Consider the following 22,122-nt stretch of genomic DNA (forward strand, 5'->3'; position numbering starts at 1 on the left):
TAACCATCTATCATTTTTATTATTACTACTAAAATATAATACTGAAAGAATGAGGGGTTTAGGGCTTTAGGCAACTAGGCTTTAGATTATAACTAACTGTTTCGGTCGTCCATCGAATTCCAATGATGATCGGCATGTTCGCTGGTTGGTTTCTGGGCTGGTTTGGGCTGGTTGGTGCTGGTTTATTGTGAGAGAAAAACACTGTTGGCTGGCTGAAACCAACAAACGAACATGCTGGATATCTCATTTCCAGGTACATTAGTATGCTGCTGATTGAGTTGAGCTAGCTATTATTGATATCCAGGAATCCAGCTGGTGCACTACTTGTGCTAGGTTTACTTAATCTACTATTAATTAGACATACAAGTTGAGCTGGGCTAGACAGCAATCTAGCTATAATACAATCCGCACATCCTCCCTTTTTTTGTAAAGGAGAGAACGTAACAACAGCTTATATAATGAGGGAGGCCTTACTGAAACTTTTGTGGCTTCATCAGGTAGAGGAGAAAAGGCGCAGTACCGTGGTGGAAAAAGGTGGCGATCGATCAGTGTCACAGGGGGTGGTACCGGCCGTGCATGGTTTATTTTTATCCTAAGTTAATGATATGATTGCTGATTCTCACAAGAAAAGGCAACCCCAACCGGGCCCTCACCACACCAGCTTAAATTATTCCATCTCCACGGGTTAGTGTACGTGTAGTTGTGCATGACTTTGCTCTTCAGAATCCAGAGTACCCCAGATTCTCTGGCAGGTACACGCATATCATGAATTCATGGACTGGTTGACAGCCGAAAGCTCATGCTTGGAATCTCTCAGCTAGCTGTGTACTCCTTTATCATACGGAGTACATATAATGATGATTATTTCCCCGGCCGTGCAGTGCAATTTGGTCCTGCTCCTGAAAGCAAGAAAGATAGGTATATCAGTTGAACGAAGTCTGCAACAGGACCAGCTCGTTCGTTCTACTCTATGCGTGGTCTGGTCTATAAAGAATCTAGTAGCTGTGACTGTGAGCTGTGTGTGGAACAACGAGGTGGCGGCTGTCCTATCCTTTATTTATCTGGCCCCCATGCAAGGTTGGCGGCGGTTGAGTTGAGTAGCCATGGCCGCAGCATGACGTGCATCCAACCCTGAACTTCTTTAGCAATATTTTTTGATGAATAAATAATATTTTTTTCTCATAATAAATTAGCATAAACTAAATTTTAGCGAAACGAATAACATTTCATACGACAGACAACCGGACTTAATTTGGCGATTTTATACATACACCAATGCAAATTCGTGTGAAATCAAAAGGACTCGTCGGATTACTTATATGTTGAACATTTAATTTCATACAACATTTCATAACGGGCGAGCTGTAACATTGACTCTTCTGCAGCTAAAAGTTACCACAACGTAACTGTTGCTCGTCTGCTCCTAGCAGACCTGCGTCTTGATGAATGGATCAAGCATCTCGATGATGCATATGCAGATGCAAACCGGCCCCACCACTATCTCACTCACATCGATCGATCGCCTCGCCTGCCTGGAACAGGCCATCGATGGCTCCGTTCGCTTCGGTAAAAAAAAAGCCGAAAATACTATTCCAGCTAAAAAAAAAATAAATAAAAAATACGAATTATAAGAGAAACGAACAAGGCCTATCACTACTTCCCTTGTTTATTAAGCCACCTTGGTAGCTGTCTAGTTAGTTAAACAAACACTACTACATAAAGTAGTTGGTAATAATATAATAAGAGATATGCTTTTTTTTATAATAAGAGATGTGCTTTGTTGTTGTTGCTTAGAAAACCAAGTATACTTTGTTGAGATGCTCTCTCTACATATACGATATACCCTAGCAGACCTTTATTTGCTCGACTTCCTCTATATATCGACCAGACGACCACCTAGCAGCAGCTAACTGTTTGAGCCATCCCCCTCCTCGTGCCAGACTGCCCAGCCACCACACCATTCTTTCTCTAGCTCTCTAAGCTAGCGTACGTCGTGTCTTAGGAGTAGCTTGGAGGCTCACCTGCTGCTGATTGAGAGGAGGAGACCCATCTGAATCTGACTGAATTCAGCACCACCAGCTAGCTAGCAGAGATAGATGGCGGCGGAGGAGGCCAAGAAGGTGGAGGTGGAGGCCACCAAGGACATCGCTGAGGAGAAGGCCGTCGTGCCGCTGCCGCCCCCGCCCGCCAAGCTTGCCGACGACGACTCCAAGGCCATCGTCGCTGTTGTCAAGGGTACGTAACTAGCTACAGTACCATCCTTGTTCGTTCCTTCTCGTTCATCCCGACAATACGATTTCTTTTATGTCTGCTGCTTTGCACTAGCTGCTAGTAGAATATCTTTTTCTACAAAAAAGAAAAGGTAGGAGCTTTGTTGGAAATCTCCCCAAACCAAACTTTACAAAGATCATGCAGGGAGCAATTTTTACCTGACCATTCTTCGTCTAGCCGACTAGGTTGAGAGAGGGGAATTCCAGAAAAGCAGATCGATTAGTTTGGCTGTTTGGGGACAATAAGTTCCCTTTATTTCCACCGTACTGCTTTTGAAGTAAAAATGAGACAAACCAAATAAGAAGTTAACATAAGAGTGTTGCTGCATATGCTCGTAAATTTTAATTTCTTTGGCAACATGGATCAGTTTTCTTCACAAACTGCAAACCAAGATCATTCAAATTAATGTGATGCCTAGAGGATCGGAGGTAGGAGAAGCAGCACCATCAACCGAGCACTGAGCACTGAGAACCAAATAAGCCTTTTCTTCTGAAAATTTCTGATACGACTGCTCTTTTATTTGCCAGACGCTGCTGAGAAACCTGCAACTATTGGAGGTTCAACTGAAAGAGGTAACCAACAAAAACAAAAAGGATGCTCATCAAAATTCTCAGTTTATTTAGCGAACAAAGAAAAAACAAGAATTCTAGCTGGTTCAAACTCATTACACTCATCTCGCTCCATTCATTCCCTTTTTCTTCAGATGCTTATCTCGCGAAAATTGTATCCGAGAAGAGATTGACTCTGATCACCGCCTGGGAGGAGAGCGAGAAGGCGAGAGCCGAGAACAGGTAAAAGGTCTCTCTGAGCTATATTTATTTGGGAGTTGCTTAAAAGTAAGCATCGAGCTATATATGTTTAACTGTCAGCTGCTTAAATAAAAGCAATAAAAATGGATCAAATCACCAGTGATGCGTGCTACTCGAACGGGCACATCACTCCGTTTCGTTTCGATGGGTGAGAGATACCATCCCACTATATCTTACGACGCACTCAAAGCACGATGAAACGAAAGCACACCTTTCGATCGTCTCCGCCGCATGCAGGGAGGATCGATGCAACTGACCTCTCAACCACACCAACAGCATCAGCTCGTACTTTGTGTCTGCAACTAACTCACTTGCTTCGTTTGCCTGCAATGCAATGGTCCATGACAACAGGGCCGCCAAGAAGCTTGCCTTCATCACGTCGTGGGAGAACGCGAAGAAAGCAGAGATGGAGGCCGAGCTGAAAAAGATCGAGGTGAGCTGAAAAGAGGGAGGTGGACGATGACAAGTCACCTATTAGCTAGTATTGCTGCAGGTGCAGCAGAGTTTGTTATGGTGGAAAGCAGAGTCGTTAGTTAGTAACTGACGACGACGTGCATGGCAATTGGCAGGAGCAACTTGAGAAGAAGAAGGCGGCGTACGAGGAGAAGCTGAAGAACAAGCTGGCGATGCTGCACAAGACGGCGGAGGAGAGGAGGGCGCAGACGGAGGCCAAGCGCGGGGAGGAGATCATCCTGGCGGAGGAGATGGCCGCCAAGTACCGCACCAAGGGCGAGGCACCCACCAAGCTCTTCGGCCTCTTGAAAGCCTAAAGAAATGACGATGTGATATACGTATGCTGGGAACAACTGTTGCTTGTAGATGTGGTGGAATGCGTGTTTTTGGCGGTGTGTTCATGCATGTGTATGTATCTGAAATGCCCTTGGTGTGTGCGTGGTTGTTTCTGTTGTATTGGGAGGCTTTGCTTGACATCTGGTGGTGCAGTCTGTAAAGGAATTGTGTATAATTAAGCATAGGAGGAGTGCAGTGCCGTGGAGAACTGGAGATGGATACCTTTTGTTCTTTCTTCTCAATTCTTATGATGCGAGTTTTGTCAGTTTGAGAAACTGGTTATGCGTTTCGCATCCGGCAGATGTAGTCTTCTGCTGTATTTTCTTTGTTGGATGGAAAGACGCCACAGGAAAGGCAATGTCCTCTCTGAAGACTTCATGCAAAATTCTGCGAATTGGGAACCTGTATTTTCATCAGGCGTCCTGTTTCTTGCTCCTAATCTTCAAGTGCACTACGGAAACATTTAGAGAAGAACTTTCTTTTTCCTTTTGAAACGGTCGCCAGCAGATCTACCGAACTTGTACTGATGTAAGAGGGATCAAAAGGCACTGTGCAAAGGAGGACTCGAGTAAAAAAAGGAAAAACAACAACAAAGGGCATTTAGAGAAAAACTTGCTGAAACATAAGTAGGTGTGCTCACTGAGCATATGTCACCAGCTAGCCTGCAGAGAAACAGTGAGAAAACACTCACCCTGTTCGGCTGGGGCTGAAACGATAGTATACGATCGTGGATTATTACTACTGGTTGGTTTGGTGTGAGAGAAAAATACTGTTCTGGCTGAAAATTTACGATCATTTATGACCAAACGAACAGACTGACTAATGGCAGACCAAATAAACAATTCCATCAGGCCTAATCTGAAAGCAAGAGGGAGGCAAACCTAGGGAAGGAAAGCCCCCTACGCAGAAGTGGAGAACTAAATGACTTATTCAAATGATATCCCCACACATTGCTCACTCTGGGAAAAATTCATTGCCAAAACAATGAGTTTCCAAACTAACCCTCAAAGTGGATAGAAAATTTATTACTCCCAGTGGCTTGATATTTTTTTTTCGAGGCCAGCGGCTTCATAATTTGATGCATTCTGTCGGTGCAGAAAGTGACCAACTAGTAAATATTTGTAGTTTTGCTGTACGTTGTGATCGGAGGTGGCCTAGCACTCAATGACACAGGATTTATACTGGTTCAGGCAACGTGCCCTACGTCCAGTCGGGGTCGGTCGGCGACTTTATTCCTGAGCCCAGGTGCTCAAAGTCTGTAGTGGGGGTACAAACGAGAAGGAGGAAGAAGGGGGTGTACAAGAGGTTCGGTCGGCTCCGACCGGAAGGGTCGCGGTCGGAACTTGGTGGTCCTACGGTTGTAAGGGGCTGATGTCGTTCTAGTGAGTCTGGTCTTGAAGAAGTCGATCTCCCCTGATTGGAGGGAGCACATCCCCTTTTATAGATGAAGGAGATGGCTCTTTATAGGTGAGAGGGAGAGAGTACAGATATTTCTAAGTCTTGCTGCCTACGGTGATGAAAACTGGATAATGGTTGAAGCCTCCCAATACTGTTGATGTCGCTATAGGATGTTAGATGTGCACGGGGGGTCGAGATATCTTCTTCGGAAAGGATGGACGCCGGTACCTGCAGAATACTTCTGGATGCCTAGTGGCATGTGAGGAGCTGTGCTATGTTCACTCGGTATGGCAAATCCTGGAGCCCATACCGCAATCGATGTCCAGAGACACGCGGAGGGCTTACCATATGGGAGTTTCTAGCGGCCTCTACAATACTTTGTGTCAGGGTGGCTGCAGAGCACTGCTTCGTGCAGGGTATGGTCCCTGGTACAGTGGTGTTGACTTGCGAGCCATGCCTTGCCTTTCTCCGCACGCCTTCTGGTTCTTTCCGAGCGGGCGTCCCCGGTCGGATGGTCCCCAGTCGGTTCTGGCGCACCAGTCGGAGAAGAGAGGTGAGCAGGCTTCCCGCGAGCCCCAGTCGTGGGGTCGGAGTCACGAGGTCGGAGTCCGAGGCGGTCCTCGGGTCAGGCTTTCCGAGTGGAGGCCGTGCGGAGGCAGCCGGGGCCTGACGCTAGCGCTCCAATCGGAGAGGCCGTTCGGAGCTGGCCTGAGCTTGAGCTAGTGCTCCGGTCGGAGAGATGGGCCGAAGGCGGCCTGGGCCTAAAGCGAGTGCTCCGGTCTGTTGGTTTTAGACTTTCGGGCCGGTCCAAAAGAAAGAAAGGCTGTTTTCCTAGGGCGAGCCCTGGCGTGGAAGCCGGTCCCCGAGGGACCCCGGGTTTATGAACCCGACAGGAGCCCCCGAGCCCTCGAGCGATTCGAACAGAATCGTTTGGGGGATTTTTGTCTTGCCAGCGGGTATGGGCGACCGCACCCACGGGTGTAGCCCCCCGAGCCCCAGGTGGTTTAGGCTGAATCGGTTGGGGTGTTGTCTCAGCAGGCATTTATGCATGTTTTTTAGTTTAAGACGGAATTTTGTTTAACCATGGCGTCGTTGTGCAGCCGAGGTGTTTTTAAGCGCGGGGATTGGATTGAGACAGAACTTAACGATCCCAGCGTCGGTGCGCACCGAGGATCGGATGAGAAAGTTTTTAGTTTTTGAAACAAGCCCTGGTGTCGGTGCGCGCCGTGAACGGAAATAACTTAGTTTCAGGCGCAACAGAGTTCGATCTTTGGCGTCGGTGCGCGCCGTGGGATCGGGTAAGGTGGAGTCATGAGTAGACCCAGGCATCGGTGCTCGTCGTGGATCGAAAGAGTTAGTTTTAGTTAGTGAAGCCATCTGAAGCCGTTACGCGAGTTAAGGAGTCGCGGTCCCAAGAGCCGTAGCCGGATGTCGCCGATCCTGTCGACGCGAGTTAAGGAGTCACGGTCCCAAGCCGTAGCGGATGTCGCCTATCCTATCGACGCGAGTTAAGAAGTCGCGGTCCCTAGCCATAGCCAGATGTCGCCTATCCTGTCGACGCGAATTTGGAGTCACGGTCCCATGGCGTTTAAACCCCCGAGCCTTGTCGGCCCTTCGTGGGGGTTGTGAGTCGTTTTTACGCTACCCCATCCGGTTCCTCACAATCGGAGGGGCTGAGTTTCATCGCCTGTCCCGATCACTCAGGCTCGAAGACTAGCTCGGTGAGCTCGCTAACGGGTGTGATCGAGTGGAATCCAGGTCCATCGTTCGTGATGGGGTCGGCATAGCCCTCTTGTGGCATTCCACTACTCCTTTACCTATAGCCCGATAGATGTCTAGGTTGTTCCATAGACTGACCCGGGTGGCCTGACAGCCTCCCCTCGATGGAGATTCTGTGGGCCTAAGGGGTTCAGGATCGAACGAGAAGGTTGAGATAACCCGGTTTGCCAAACCGAGCGAAGGCCGCACGGTGCTTATCTACGGTTTTCTCCCCTGGCTCTGTTTGGTTGCTCATGTCGAATGAGGAAAGCCACCGCTTCGTGGCGCAACACGGAGCATTTTGGTGCATTTCGTCGCACGTGCGATGCTTAGTTCCCGAGCCCTTGGGCGGTTCATGCCCTAACCGTCCGGGGGGTTCAGGCGTATGAGATAAATGCGCGTATGGATGTATGAATGATTTGTAATAAAATAGAGGGGCTTTGATGGTGTTTTACCTTGAAGACTGGAGCGACAGGGTTCGAAGAGCTCCAGTTGGAAACTCTCATCCGAAACCTGCGCTTGTCAATCGTGGATTAACTCTCGTGTGAACAGTTTTATATTTAATGAACACATGCTCACCTTAATGGCCTGAGAGACAAGGTTTAGAGAGCTTCAGTCAGAAATGTCCGACCAAGACCCGTGCTCGTCATTCGAGACGAAGTCGACATGGCCCGCATGGGGCATCCCTTTGCTTCCTTCCTGTATCTCAGGTGCTTGTCCTGAGTGAATTGATCGACTCAGGAGGCCGGTTGATCTATCCTGGGTGACTTGATCAACTCAGGGAGGTCTGATGGTCTCTTCTGGCGAAGATTCCTCGCTCTTCCTTCTTCTTTCTCACCGAGAGTGCCTGTACGCTGCGGCAGTTCCTAGTTGAGAGGAAGAGTGAGCGAGGGGGAGGACTTACGGATCCTTTTGCAAACCTGGAGCGTGATGTCGGATTGGAGGTGAATGTCGCCCCGGTCTTAGCCGAGCCAGATGCCACGTCGTTGGGAAGTGAGCAGCTCGAGCCTTTGTCGGTTGCACCATCGTCGGATGTCGCCAGGCCACCCTAGTAGCATGTAAAAATAATAGTAGTTTAGTGGAAGCGGATAGTTTTAAATTTGTGGGGGAAGCCCCCGTATAAAACGTTCGTGTGCTTAACAGTTTATAATGGTATTTTGTTTTCTGTGATGGAGTCATTCCGTTCGGGGAAGCTTATTCCCTTCTATTCCTTAGTTTCTCCTTAGCATAATTTTGTTTTAAATTTCTTTCTATTTCATACCTACCCGTTTGTTCCGTAGGTCGCAACTTTGCGAACCCGGGGCGTGGCCCACGAGGCTCGCCCGGTTGTAGCCGTAGGAAAGGCGGGGTGCAATCAATCAGAATGTTCTAAAGCAAAGTTACGTAAGGTAAAACAAAGAAATAAACTACCCCCTCTTTAGGGTAGGAAGGAATTTTCCATACAATAGTAAACAAAATAGAGAGGTAGTACTCAATATTTGTATATTTATAGAGCCCTCGAGCGACCCGGGTTGAAAGCGTTCGGGCGAGGGCGCTCTTACAGGAGCATGTGCTTTAATTGAAGGTGTTTAGACCGGTTTCTAAGGGGAAAACGACGTAGATGTTCAATGTTCCAAGTGTTGTTGAGAACATTGCTGTTGTTGTCCTCTAGTCGGTAGGTGCCCGGTCGGATTACTTCAGTTACCGTATAGGGTCCTTCCTAGGGTGGAGAGAGCTTGTGTTTTTCCTTTGTAGATTGGGTCCTTCGTAGCACGAGATCACCAACTTCGAGAATCCTTCCTCTGATCTTCCTTTCGTGGTACCTGCGGAGGGTCTATTGATAGCGAGCGGAGCGGATGACGGTTGTCTCATAGGCCTCTTCGAGCAGATCGACTGTGTCTTGTTGAGCTACCGAGGCTCGGTCACGATCGAAAGCTTTTACTCTCGGTGCGCTGTGGTTGAGGTCGGAGGGCAACACAGCTTCCGCTCCGTAGGCCAGGAAGAAAGGTGTGAATCTTATGGATCGGTTTGAGGTCATTCTTAGGCTCCAGAGGATCGCTGGGACCTCTGCAACCCATCGCCCGGCGTGTTTGTTGAGTCGGTCGAAGATGCGCGTTTTGAGTCCTTGGAGGACCATGCCGTTGGTGCGTTCGACCTGACCGTTAGTTCATGGATGTCCGATCGAAGCCCAATCGATTCTGATGTCGTATCCATTGCTAAAGTCTTGGAACTTCTTCCCGGTAAAGTTAGTCTCGTGGTCAGTGATAATATAGTTAGGAATGCCGAATCGGTAGATGATGTCAAAGGAAGAATTTGACCGCCTCTTTCGAGCGGAGATTGGTGATGGGCTTGGCCTCTATCCATTTGGTAAACTTGTCGACTACTATGAGTAGGTGAGTAAAACCGCCTAGACCTTTCTTAAGAGGTCCTACCATGTCGAGGCCATAGACCATGAATGGCTAGGTGATTGGGATGGTTTGGAGCTCTTGTGCTGGTAAATGGGTTTGCCGAGCGTAGAACTGGCATCCTTCGCACCTATGGACGACCTCCTCTGCATCTCATAGTGCGGTGGGCCAGTAAAAACCTTGGCGAAAGGTTTTTCTGACCAGGGACCTTGGGGCCACATAATGCCCGCAGATCCTGGAATGGACCTCGAGGAGGATCTATTTTCCCCGGCTGGCGAGGACGCACTTCATGAGTACTCCTGATAGACTCCGTTTGTAGAGTTCGTTACCGAGCACGATGAAGGTCTTGGCGCGTCAAGCGATTCATCAAGCTTTGGTTCTTTTAGGTGGGAGAACCTCCTTGAGGAGGTAGGTGAGTAGCGGTGCTCGCCAATCGGTTTGATCGAGTGCTAATACAACGACGTCCGCAGGTGACGTCATTATAGAGGTACTGGGGTCAGAGCCCTCAAGCGCCGGCTAGCTGTTGGGGTGCGTCTAGGTCAAACCTTCCAGGATGCGGACAGACGGCTCGTGGGCGTCGTTGATGAAGACTACGTTCGGGGGCAGATCTCGCCTGGCAGCCAGTTTTACGAGGAAATCGGCGGCGTCGTTGTCCCTTCGAGGGACGTGATGCAGTTCGATTCCCTAGAATTTGTCCTCGAGCTTACGCACCTCTTGGCAGTATGCTGTCATGAGGGGACTTTTGCAGGAGGATTCCTTCATGACCTGATCAATGACTAGTTTCGAGTCACCGTGGACGTAGAGTCGCGTAGCACCGAGCTCGATAGCGATGCGTAGTCCGTTGATAAGGGCCTCATTTTCTACAGTGTTGTTTGAAGCAGAAAAGTGGAGGTGGATGGCGTAGCGGAGCCTACTCCCATCTAGGAAGATCAGAACCACTCCAGCCCCCGAGCCAGGTGCCATTATGGACTCATCGAAGTACATTGTCTAGTACTCGTGGGAGACGTCCTGGGCCGGTAGCTGGACCTCCGTCCATTCGGCGACAAAGTCCGTGAGAGCCTGAGACTTAATCGTGGTGTGGGGGTATACCTGATGTCATGGCCCATGAGTTCAAGGGCCCACTTAGAGATTCGTCCCACGGTGTCACGATTGCGGATGATGTCTCTGAGTGGGTATGAAGTGATGATTGTGACTTCGTGGTTGGTGAAGTAGTGTAGGAGCTTCCTAGTGGCCATTAACACGGTGTACAGGAGTTTCTGCACCTAGGGGTATTGGACCTTGGGGTCGGTAAGCACTTCTCCGATGAAGTATACAGGTCGCTGCACTTTGAGCTGGTGTCCTGGTTCCTCCCTCTCTACGACCAGGGCGACGCTCACCACATGGTTACTTGTCGTGGTGTAGAGGAAGAGGGGTTCTCCCTGCTTGGGAGTGACAAGGACTGGGGCCGTCGTTAGGAACATTTTGAGGCTTTCGAGAGCCTGCTGGGCTTCCTCAGTCCAGACGAAGGCGTCCGTCTTTTTGAGGAGCTTGTAGAGCGGCATCCCCCGTTCACCGAGCCAGGAGATAAAGCGGCTTAAGGCAGCTAGGCAATCGGTGAGTCTCTGCACACCCTTGACGTTGCGTATGGGGCCCATGTTGGAGATGGCCACGATCTTTTCGGGGTTGGCTTCGATGCCGTGCTTGGATACAATGTATCCCAGCAGTTTTCCCTTTGGAACCCTGAAAACACATTTTTCGGGATTCAGCTTGATGTTGAACCTTCGGAGGTTTATGAATGTCATGGCCAAGTTTATGATCAGGTCGCAAGCTTGAGCCGTTTTGACCACTATGTCATCAACATAGACGGCAATCATTGGTTTTGGCCGCTCGGCCTGATCGGGCTGGTCAAGCGGGTCGATTTGGTCGGCGAAGCATTGCTGCATGCACCTTTGGTAGGTGGCACCAGCGTTCTTTAGGCCGAAAGGCATGGTTATGTAGCAATACGAACCATATGGGGTGATGAACGAGGTTACGAGCTGATCGGACTCTTTCATCGTGATCTGGTGATAGCCTAAGTAGGCATCCAGAAAGGAGAGGATTTCGTAACCCGAGGTAGAGTCAATTATCTGGTCTATGCGTGGTAATGGGAAATGATCCTTTGGGCACGCTTTGTTGAGTCCAGTATAATCGACGCATATTCTCCACTTCCCGGTCTTTTTTCTGACCAGGATAGGATTGGCAAGCCAGTCGGAATGGAAGACCTCCCTGATGAACCCGGCTGCCAGGAGTTTGGCGATTTCCTCACCTATGGCCCTACGCCTTTTGTCGTCGAAGCGACACAGGCGTTGTTTGGCGGGTTTAGAGCCCGGGGTAAGGTGTAGTGCATGCTCGGTGACCTCCCGGGGTATCCCTAGCATGTTAGACGGCTGCCATGCGAAGACATCACGGTTGTCGCACAGGAAGTCGACGAGCTCACTGTCCTATTTGGCCGAAAGCTGGGTTCTGACCCAAACTGTCTTGGTTGGGTTGGTGGGATCGACACCCACTGCCTTGGTTTCCTTGAGCGAGCGAAAGGCCGTCGAGGAGGTTGGTTTATTGCAGTTTGGGACTACAAGGGTTGACGACTCCCCAAGCTGCAGGAGCTCAGATGAGTTGACGACCGCGGTGGCGAGCTCATAGTGCTCGTGGTCACACTCGAAGGCGTGTGAAAAGGTGCTACTCACTGTGATGATACCGTTTGGTTCCAGCATCTTCAGCTTAAGGTAGGTGTAGTTGGGGATCGCCATGAATCTTGCATAGCATGGCCGCCCCAAAATGGCGCGGTAGGACCCTAGAAAGTCTACCACTTCGAAGGTGAGGACCTCCGAGCGGAAGTTGGCTCAACTGCCGAACATGACGGGCAGATTGATCTGTTCGAGTGGGTATGCCTGCGCTCCCAGCATTACCCCATGGAAGGGGGAGCCCGCCGGGCGGAGCTCTGATCGGGGGATGCGCATGGCATCGAGGGTGTCGACGTATAGGATGTTGAGACCGCTGCCCCCGTCCATTAGCACCTTGGTGAGGCGCTTCTTGCGGACAATGGGGTCAACGATGAGCGGGTAGCATCTTGGTCTCACGACGCAGGAGGGATGGTCCCTCTAATCAAAGGTGAACGGGGATTCTGACCAGCTAAGAAAAGAGGGGACGGTCGTTTCAGCGACGCATGCCTCCCTATAGCGTACCTTGTGCTGGCATTTGGACCAGATGGCGTCGGATCCACCAAAGATCATGATGCACTCCTTGGGTTCAGGGAAACTGTCCTTGTCCTTGCCAGTTGCGCCACCCCTCCTGACTATTGGCTCCTTGCCGTCCCTCTCCTTTGGCGTGCCGGCTTGTCGGAGGAAACTTTTGAGGAGCTCGCACTCCCTTGTAGAGGTGTTTGACGGGATAGGCATGATTGGGGCACAGACCATCTATGAGTTTGTTGAAGTGGTCAGACGGTCCCTATTGGGGCTGCCTAGGTGCACGATCAGCTACGGCGATCAACGCGGTATCGTCCATCCGGCGCTGATCCTTCTTGTTCTTTTTGCCCCTCTGAGTGGAGGGGCTTTCATCTGGATCCGCGCGCTTGGGCTTGCCTTTGTCTTGGCCTCCACTGAAGACTGCTCCGACTACCTCCTCGCCAGAGGCGTGGTTAGTGGCGATGTCGAGTAGATCGCGGGTGGTGCGGGGTTTTAGGCAACCAAGCTTGTGGATCAAGGACTCGCAGTTTGTCCCAGAGAGGAAGGTGCTGATGACGTCTACGTTGACGACATCAGGGAGGGAGTTACAACGTTGGGAAAACCTATGGATGTAATCCCACAGGGATTCGCTGGGCTCCTGCTGACAGCTCTTGAGGTCCTAGGAGTTTCCCGGGTGGACATACGTCCCCTAGAAATTCCCGACGAAGACCCTCTTGAGGTCAGTCCTGTCGCGGATACTGTTATGTGGAAGGAATTCGAGCCATGTCCGAACATGCTCCCCTACGCTGATGGGAAGATATTGGATGATGAAAAAGTCATCATCCAATCCTCCGGCTCGATAGGCGAGTCAAAAGTCTTCAAGCCAAATGCCTGGGTTTGTCTCCCTAGTGTATTTGGTGATATTGGTGGGAGGCCGGAAACGATGTGAAAACGGCGCTCTCCGGATGCGCCGGCTGAAGGCCCATGGCCCCGGGCCCTCAGGGCTGGGGCTCCGGTCATCTAGCCAGCGATCGCGCCTAGGGCGCATTTCTCCGCTTCCCTCAATGATTCAGCCAAGGTCCGTGTTGCCTGCTGCTGTATGGTGGACGTCGTTACCGTGTTGGGCTCAATGACGGTTGCTAGCGACGCTACAAGCGTCCTGGTGTGGTCGATGTGGAGCAGGCGCCTAGTTGGACCGTGGCGCTGCAGCCACCCCCGAGCTGAGCCTGTCGGCTGCGGCAGCGAGCGAACAGATCGATCCGGCTGGTGCGTCCCCACCCCCCCGGTGGGGAGAGAGGGCGAGGGTCGGAGTCACGATGTGGAGCTTTCCACCTGGAGGTTTCAGTAGATTGCCCGCTCCTGAGGATCGACGGGCTCGAGAACATCACAGAGAAGCATTGCTACAGCAGCTATATTCTGGCTGGCCCGGGCGAATTGTGGGACATCGTTCCCTTTGCTCATGATGTCATGCTGAACCTGACGAGTGTGACCCCGGGCGCCACCCGCTAGGCCAGGCGCGTGGGGCGCAACGTGCTGTACCGATGGCGCTGGTGCAGACGACGGCTGATTCTGCCGTCGTTGTCGTAATTCCTCAGCGTGTGCTTCCGCAGACGCGAGGGCTCTCGCACGTGGGTCCGGAGGGGTGTGAGTCCGCACAGACTCCACAACCACCAGCGGTTGTCGCGGAGCGTCTGCCATAGCGTACTCTTGGGAGGGACAGTGGCGGGGCGCCACGTCACCGATGCTTGAACCGTCGCTCTCACCATCATCATCCGGAAGTTTGTGAGGAATGGCAGGAATAAAGCCCACTACTCCCACGAACTCGGACGTGAGGGGGGACGGTGCCAGCATCCTTCGGAGTCCCCGAGTGTAGGCGTCCGTGGAGGACGTAAGGCCGTAGGGGAACCGATCGTATGGCGTTTGTGGCGTGGGCGGTACATTTCCTCCGGGTGACTGGTGAGAGATAGTAAATAAAGAGTGAGTAGCACGCATATTACTTATAGTGGGGTTTGAGCAGAGAGTTTGCTCGGAATGAAGCGCAGATGCCGCGCCATCGAAGTCGCGCGTCCCGGAGTCGATGGAGGACGTTCCTCCAACGGGTGCCGGGTCGCGAGCCTCCTCGCGGAGGTGGAGTACGCCGAGCCGGTCGGCGACAAAGTCTAGGCTCTCGAAGCGAAAGGCCTGGAATGGCTCGAAGATGGGTGGAACCTGTATCCCGGCGGGCGAGACTACGGGGAACTCCAGCGAGCCAAAACAAATCGTATCGTCGGAGCCCGCCACGGCGGGAGTGGTGAAAAATAGACCATCCGATGACCAAAAGGTGTTTAACGTACAACATCTTCCCCATGGACGGCGCCAACTATCGGTGCAGAAAGTGACCAACTAGTAAATATTTGTAGTTTTACTGTATGTTGTGATCGGAGGTGGCCTAGCACTCAATAACATAGGATTTATACTGGTTCAGGCAACGTGCCCTACGTCCAGTCGGGGTCGGTCGACGACTTTATTCCTGAGCCCAGGTGCTCAAAGTCTGTAGTGGGGGTACAAATGAGAAGGAGGAAGAAGAGGGTGTACAAGAGGTTCGGTCGGCTCCGATCGGAAGGGTCGCGGTCGGAACTTGGTGGTCCTGCGGTTGTAAGGGGCTGATGTCGTTCTAGTGAGTCTGGGCTTGAAGAAGTCGATCTTCCCTGGTTGGAGGGAGCGCATCCCCTTTTATAGATGAAGGGGGTGACTCTTTATAGGTGAGAGGGAGAGAGTACAGATATTCCTAAGTCTTGCTGCCTACGGTGATAAAAACTGGATAATGGTTGAAGCCTCTCAATACTGTCGATGTCGCTGTAGGATGTCAGATGTGCACGGGGGGTCGAGATATCTTCTTCAGGAAGGATGGACGCTGGTACCTGCATAATACTTCTGGATGCCTAGTGGCATGTGAGGAGCTGTGCTATATTCATTCGGTATGGCAAATCCTGAATCCCATACCGTAATCGGTTTCCAGAGACACGCGGAGGGCTTACCATATAGGAGTTTCTAGCGGCCCCTACAATACTATGTGTCAGGGTGGCTGCAGAGCATTGCTTCGTGCTGGGTATGGTCCCTGGTACAATGGTGTTGACTTGCGAGCCATGTCTTGCCTTTCTCCGCACGCCTTTTGGTTCTTTCTGAGCAGGCGTCCCCGATCGGATGGTCCCCACTCGGTTCTGGCGCGCCAGTCGGAGAAGAGCGGTGAGTAGGCTTCCTGCGAGCCCCGGTCGTGGGGTCGGAGTTGCGGGGTCGGAGTCCGAGGCGGTCCTCGGGTCAGGCTTTCCGAGTGGAGGCTGTGCGGAGGCAGCCGGGGCCTGACGCTAGCGCTCCAATCGGAGAGGCCGTTCGGAGCTGGCCCAAGCTTGAGCTAGTGCTCCGGTCGGAGAGATGGGCCGAAGGCGGCCTGAGCCTGAAGCAAGTGCTCCGGTCTGTTGGTTTTAGACTTTCAGGCCGGTCCAGAAGAAAGAAATGCCGTTTTTTTGGGCCGAGCCCTGACGTGGAAGCCGATCCCTGAGGGACCTCGGATTTACGAACCCGACACATTTCATCATCTGCAGACTGCAGTTCATCGTTTCAAAAAAAAATCATCTGCAGTTGAGCACTCCCAAGAAGCCAAGATGTTGCGTAGCTCTGAATGCGCAGTTCAACAACTGAACTGAAGTACGCTTCTGCCACGTGAAGGCGTACTTCTTCTCCATCGAAGCGGGCAACCAAACTTGCTGTGCCGCCGCCCGCCACTCAATCCGGTAAGAAAAATAAACAGCGAGCCACTTGCCGTCCGCACCAGTTGGAATCGCCATTGCGGCGCCCGTGGGGCCCACCACGGCGCCGCCGGCAGCGCCACCAACCCCCTTCTCCACCTCCACCCTCCCACCGGCACTCCCCGCGCCTGCTCCACGACGCTTATGCGCTCGCCTCCCCCTGTCGCCGCCCACCTCCGGCGCCTGCTCCTCCTCTCGCCCTCCACCCACCTCATCATCCGCCGCGCCATGGCCTCCACCACCGCCGCCGCGCAGACGCAGCCAGGTGAGGGACCGAGCCTGCTTGCTTGCTTACATCACCCACGCCCAGTGCCTGCGGGCTATGGCTGACGCTTGGTGAGGTGATGACTGACGGCGGCGGTGTGTGCGTGTGTTTGGTCGGGCTTTCTTCTCAGGTGGCACGCCGCCGGCGCCCGCGGAGTACGACGAGGTGCTGGGGCGGCTCTCCTCGCTCATCACGCAGAAGGTGCGCGTGCACAGCGGCAACCGCGGTAACCAGTGGGACCTCATGGCGCACTACGTCAAGGTCCGTGGCTCCGTGCATTGAGAATTTATAAGATCTCCTCCTCCTACTGCCAGGGTTCTTCTGAATCGTAATAGGATGGTTGTTTGATTGTTCGATCTGGTTGGTATGAAATGGTGGGTAGATTCTGGAGCTGGAGGAGGCGATCGCGCGGATGAAAGTGATTCACGTCGCGGGGACCAAGGGGAAGGTAAACTAACTAGTGGCATCCTCGAGTTAGATGCTGTGTCACTTTTAGTTTGATCAGAAAGTTCAAATTTAATATCTGTACTGTAAAACAACAGCTAGGCAATCACGGCTAGGTTGGAATGCAAATGTAAACAATGTGAAGTGTTAAGCTTTACAAAAGTCGCAGTTTAATGCTATTCGTGATTGGTATCAAGATGTGATACAACCATTTCCGTATCTGTAATGGCTAGCATTGAACTGCGACTTTGTACAGTAGTAATAAGAAATGAGAAATGCTGAATTCTTTTAGGGCCCTGACTTGGCGTCAATTGAACAAGGCATTGATTGTATCTATCTACAGGGTTCCACATGCACATTCACCGAGTCAATCCTGCGATCATGTGGATTCCATACTGGGCTGTTCACCTCACCACATTTGATGGATATTAGGGAGCGATTTCGGCTGGATGGGTAATTCTTTTTCCTACTGTTCTTTTATCTTATATACCTGCATCTGGTTGTGGTGTTGACAACAGTAGATCCTATGAACTTCCAAATGATTTTTTTTTGTATGCAGATGTGTTGTGTCATCTTTCTTATATTGTCCCTGTAAGTAGGTGTTATGAATTTATGATCGCACTGACCCTAGCTCCTCCTTTCTGACGGCATCAGGGTTAATATTTCTGAAGAGAAATTTTTGAAGTACTTTTGGTGGTGCTGGAACAAGTTGAAGGTAAGTGTCTTGATTACTCGTTTCATATAAAGCGGTCTGTGCTGGATGCCTAGTGCCTTGAACTGACAAAGCAGAAACCACAGAATTGATTCCATCAGGAACTTTTTGCATTTGTTCTGTAACCTGTCTGTTCTCATCATATTGCTCCTATTCTATATAAACCGGTGGATGATGAGGTAAATGGGCTACTTCCAGGAGAAGACTGATGATGATATTCCCATGCCAGCCTATTTCAGGTTCCTCGCATTGCTCGCATTCAAGATATTTTCTGCTGAGCAGGTAAAGCAAATACAAGCATTTCCTACTCTTTCTGCCTTCTTTGGATGATATTCAAGATGCTAAAGTCATTTTACATGCATGACGCCGTGTTAATATGTGATTTTGAGGTACACATTCACGCATCTATCACATATATGCTCTTCTGACACTCGGAACTTACTGATTATTCATACCTTATGAGCTTCGCTGGAATCTGCCCAATCATTTCCCCCATCTTTTTCTGACTATAACAGGTAGACGTTGCTGTTCTCGAGGTTGGCTTAGGAGGGAAGTTTGACGCAACTAATGTGGTATGTGATGTTCTATTGCAGTAATATATAACCGAAGGTTGTGTATAAACTCATCTTGAGTAGTCAAAACCCAGAGTAAACTTGAACTGTGCCGTTTTAGTCCTGAAAAATATTGCATGCTTATTTTTGTGAGCATCCTTGTATTATATGCAAAAGGATGGACTAGGTCAATTTATATGCTTGCTTCTTGTCTAAGATTCAGTGTCAACTTGACTTTCAAAATGGTTGTGTGTTTAAATTTACCTTGAGTTTCTTCTGGGCTTTCTGACAGCATTTATATTACCACTGTTATCTTGAACTATCAAAAATCAAAGATCTTGACTGGTCTCTAAATTTGGGTGTCTGCAGGTTAAAGAACCTGTAGTTTGTGGAATATCTTCCCTTGGATATGATCATATGGAAATTCTTGGTTAGTCATGTAACTGACAGTTGAAGTACCTCTATCATTAGGTTCATGCTTTCAGTCTCATCTTTACTTTGTTGCCTGTGAGCAGGGAATACGCTTGGAGAAATCGCAGGGGAGAAGGCTGGGATTTTCAAGGTTTTTTTAGTTACTTTCCTATAAAGCTAGTCAAATTATATAGCCAATTTTCTTACTTTTCTGGTTCTCTTGTGTCAGAAAGGAGTTCCAGCCTATACTGCTCCACAACCAGAAGAGGCAATGACTGCTCTCAAACAAAGAGCTTCGGAGTTGGGTGTATGTCCTATCATCGATTCCATTCTTTCTTTTTTGGTTGCCTCTATTCTAGCCATGACACTTAATGCAACATTGGTTTCTGAAGATCTCTCTCCAAGTCGCTGATCCTCTGGAGCCCCATCACTTAAAAGATCAACATCTTGGACTCCATGGCGAACATCAATATATAAATGCTGGCCTTGCAGTTGCTTTGGCTAGTTCGTGGCTTGAGAAGCAGGGACATAAGGGCAGGATACCACTCAACCGTACTGTAAGTCCTTTCAATCATGTTGCTTTTCTAAAAAGAAAGATGGTATGACAATTTGTCCTGCTATGATGGAATTCAGGATCCCTTGCCAGATCATTTTATTAGAGGACTATCAAGCACTTCTTTGCAAGGCCGAGCACAGATTGTTCCAGATTCACAAGTGAATTCAGAAGAGAAGGACAAAGATTGTTCGCTTGTTTTCTATTTGGATGGAGCGCACAGTCCTGAAAGTATGGAAATATGTGCCAAGTGGTTTTCCCATGCCACAAAGGATGATAGAAGGCTAACATCTTCCGTGGAGCAGTCTCAGACATCTAGGTCTCAAAAGGTATGTCTCATGGCATATCTGCGCTTTTTTTCATGCTTCAATTGACCTGCTTTTGTGTGCATTACATCTTACAGTAGGTTCCTCCCTTATATAAAAATATTATTTTGGAACTGATTTTGCAGATCCTTCTGTTCAATTGCATGTCTGTGAGAGATCCGATGAGACTGCTTCCTCATCTCCTGGATGCATCAACTCAAAATGGTACCTTAAAATTTTTCATCATCGCCTGGAAAATTTCCCTTGCAATCATTCACCATTAATTAATGTGTTTAATTTATTATCTCAATTTGTTTAACGGGAACCAAATGAATTTACTGCCCACTCGAGTTCGAGTTCTGTGCGAAGTTACTGGTTTATTTACTGTTGATTTCACTTTCAAGTGCAACTTTTCCAGTCCTAAGTTAAATGGGTGCATTCATTTTGGTCTAATTTTGTCAGGAGTCCACTTTGATCTAGCCCTATTTGTGCCGAACCAATCACAATACAACAAGCTTGGTTCTAATACTTCAGCACCTGCGGAGCCTGAGCAAATCGATTTATCATGGCAGTTGTCGCTCCAAACAGTGTGGGAGAAGTTACTTCAGGAAAAAGGTTCTTGTGAAATCTGAACCTGATTTCTTTAGCCATTTATGCTGCTTTTCTTAGTGCCTTGTATGTTTTTTCCCCTTGAAACAAGCATTATCTGGTCTGAATATAATGTAACACTTGCAAGTAAATGGTGCAGGTATAAATACTACAAAATCTAGTGATACTAGTCAAGTTTTGGAATCACTTCCACTCGCAATCGAGTGGCTAAGGAGACATGCCCGAGAAAACCAATCTACTTCTTTCCAGGTAAAATCTCTCATGAGAACATAACCTTTCCCTCGCAGAAATCTGCATATTGATATTTGGCCGAATGTTTGTTGCCTTTCATTGCCCATGCGTTCATAACTAACATGTGTATACCAAGTCATCAAATGCTGCTTCAAGTTTGCCACTGTTGTTATTTTGTAACCTCTGTCGCTCTTTTATCCTCTCTCTCTCAGGGGTCTTGTTTATTTGCTCCTTTTTCTTTTAAAACACAATTTAGGAACTATTATCTCGTTTTTCTTTTTTGGTATTTTGTTTATCTAACTGCCTTCACACTCCGATGCTGACACATTTTGATCTGATGATGGGACTGAACTAGGTGTTGGTTACTGGCTCCCTGCATCTCATTGGCGATGTCTTGAGAATAATCAAGAAGTGATACACCGCTCGAAGTTCAAACTGGAACCGGACTATGATATCTCCCAAGGCTAACATGATTAGCAAGGGCAGAAATTTCAACGGCTTGCTTATGATGCCTAACCAAGCTGCGAGCTTCTTGTGTTTTCTGGCCACTGTCTCCTTTCACCCAGGAAACCGCTGTGCCCATTCTTGTAAAGGCATGAAATAGGATGATCGTGCCATCATAGAACATAACTGGGAATTTGACATGAAACTGGGTCAAATCTGTATACTCACAAAAAATAAGAGCGCGTGGGTTTTCTTCTGCAAATACAAAGTCTGCAAAGAAACCAATCATTCTTCTCCAGAGTAAAAAAGAATTCATGTTGTGATGATGTATCATTGTTCTCTCTCCCTGACGGAAAACTGATGGTCCAACAGTGTTTTCCCTGTACCACATCCGTGTTTTCCTTGGGGCCGGTCACTTCCGTCTTCAGACCTTAACGCTGACCTGACCATCTTGTTGATATCGCAACGATACGGCCCAACAGTGTTTTCCCTGTACCGCATCCGTGCAAAACCATCTTTCCAAGCCCAGCTCCAGCCACAATTCTGTTAGGCATGGCATGACACTGGGTTTCGCCGTCAGTGTCAGCGGCGACCTCTGAACCCTTTCGATTTCGATTGCTATCCGGTGTCCGCACCAAGCCAAATTGGTGAGGCAAGCGCACGCCTGCCCCGGTGTCTCGTATCGCCTCAGCAATTCAACCGCAGCTCCCCCTGGGTCTCCCTCCAGATGGCCGAGCTGGATTACTTTCTGTGCCGCTCTTGTTGTCTGCACCCGCGTATAGAAACTCTTATTCCGTTGCCTGTGTGTGACCATGACATCATCCAAATGTATTATAAACAGTAAACTTACTAGTATAAGCTACAATTAATAAACTACTAGTACGAACTACAGTATCATAGAAATCCCGTCAAGTGATGGTTTTGACTTTGGGCTAGCTAAGCTAGGACACCACCATCCCTAATCCCTTGATGCATTGCACTTGCACGCTATATAGCACAGCGACTGAGAAACCAACACACCTCTGTTCAGAATCAGAAGACTCTCTTGCCATCTCCAACTTCCTCGGCTTGTCTGAAACCATGGGATCGCCACGACAAAGCTTCGTCAGGTTCATGGTAGTAGTACTCACAGTCTCGCTCCTGGGAGCAGAGCTGAGATGCCTGTTCTGCCACGGCCGGCGGATTCCGGGCTCCGAGGTGGCTATCACGGCGCACGACGACGTC

General features: G+C 49.6%; 2 protein-coding genes across 2 annotated transcripts; both read left to right on the forward strand.

Annotated features, from left to right (window-relative positions):
- Positions 1 to 1,871: 1,871 nt before the first annotated feature.
- On the forward strand, positions 1,872 to 4,111 carry LOC136509499 (remorin-like). Its single transcript, XM_066504277.1, has 5 exons — positions 1,872 to 2,235; positions 2,799 to 2,843; positions 2,975 to 3,062; positions 3,432 to 3,513; positions 3,650 to 4,111. Exons 1-5 carry the CDS (start codon positions 2,097 to 2,099, stop codon positions 3,848 to 3,850), a joined length of 555 nt encoding a protein of 184 aa, XP_066360374.1. The 5' UTR covers positions 1,872 to 2,096; the 3' UTR covers positions 3,851 to 4,111.
- Positions 4,112 to 16,377: 12,266 nt separating this feature from the next.
- Positions 16,378 to 21,228, forward strand: LOC136450645 (folylpolyglutamate synthase-like). The gene is made up of 16 exons (XM_066451197.1): positions 16,378 to 16,638; positions 16,769 to 16,899; positions 17,021 to 17,086; positions 17,426 to 17,535; positions 17,737 to 17,797; positions 17,993 to 18,076; positions 18,310 to 18,366; positions 18,715 to 18,775; positions 18,861 to 18,907; positions 18,986 to 19,063; positions 19,149 to 19,313; positions 19,390 to 19,638; positions 19,761 to 19,839; positions 20,077 to 20,229; positions 20,363 to 20,472; positions 20,810 to 21,228. The coding sequence occupies exons 1-16, from the start codon at positions 16,518 to 16,520 to the stop codon at positions 20,867 to 20,869; spliced, it is 1,632 nt and encodes a 543-aa protein (XP_066307294.1). The 5' UTR covers positions 16,378 to 16,517; the 3' UTR covers positions 20,870 to 21,228.
- Positions 21,229 to 22,122: the final 894 nt, after the last annotated feature.

Source organism: Miscanthus floridulus, chromosome 1 (assembly GCF_019320115.1).
Source record: "Miscanthus floridulus cultivar M001 chromosome 1, ASM1932011v1, whole genome shotgun sequence".
NCBI lineage: Eukaryota > Viridiplantae > Streptophyta > Magnoliopsida > Poales > Poaceae > Miscanthus > Miscanthus floridulus.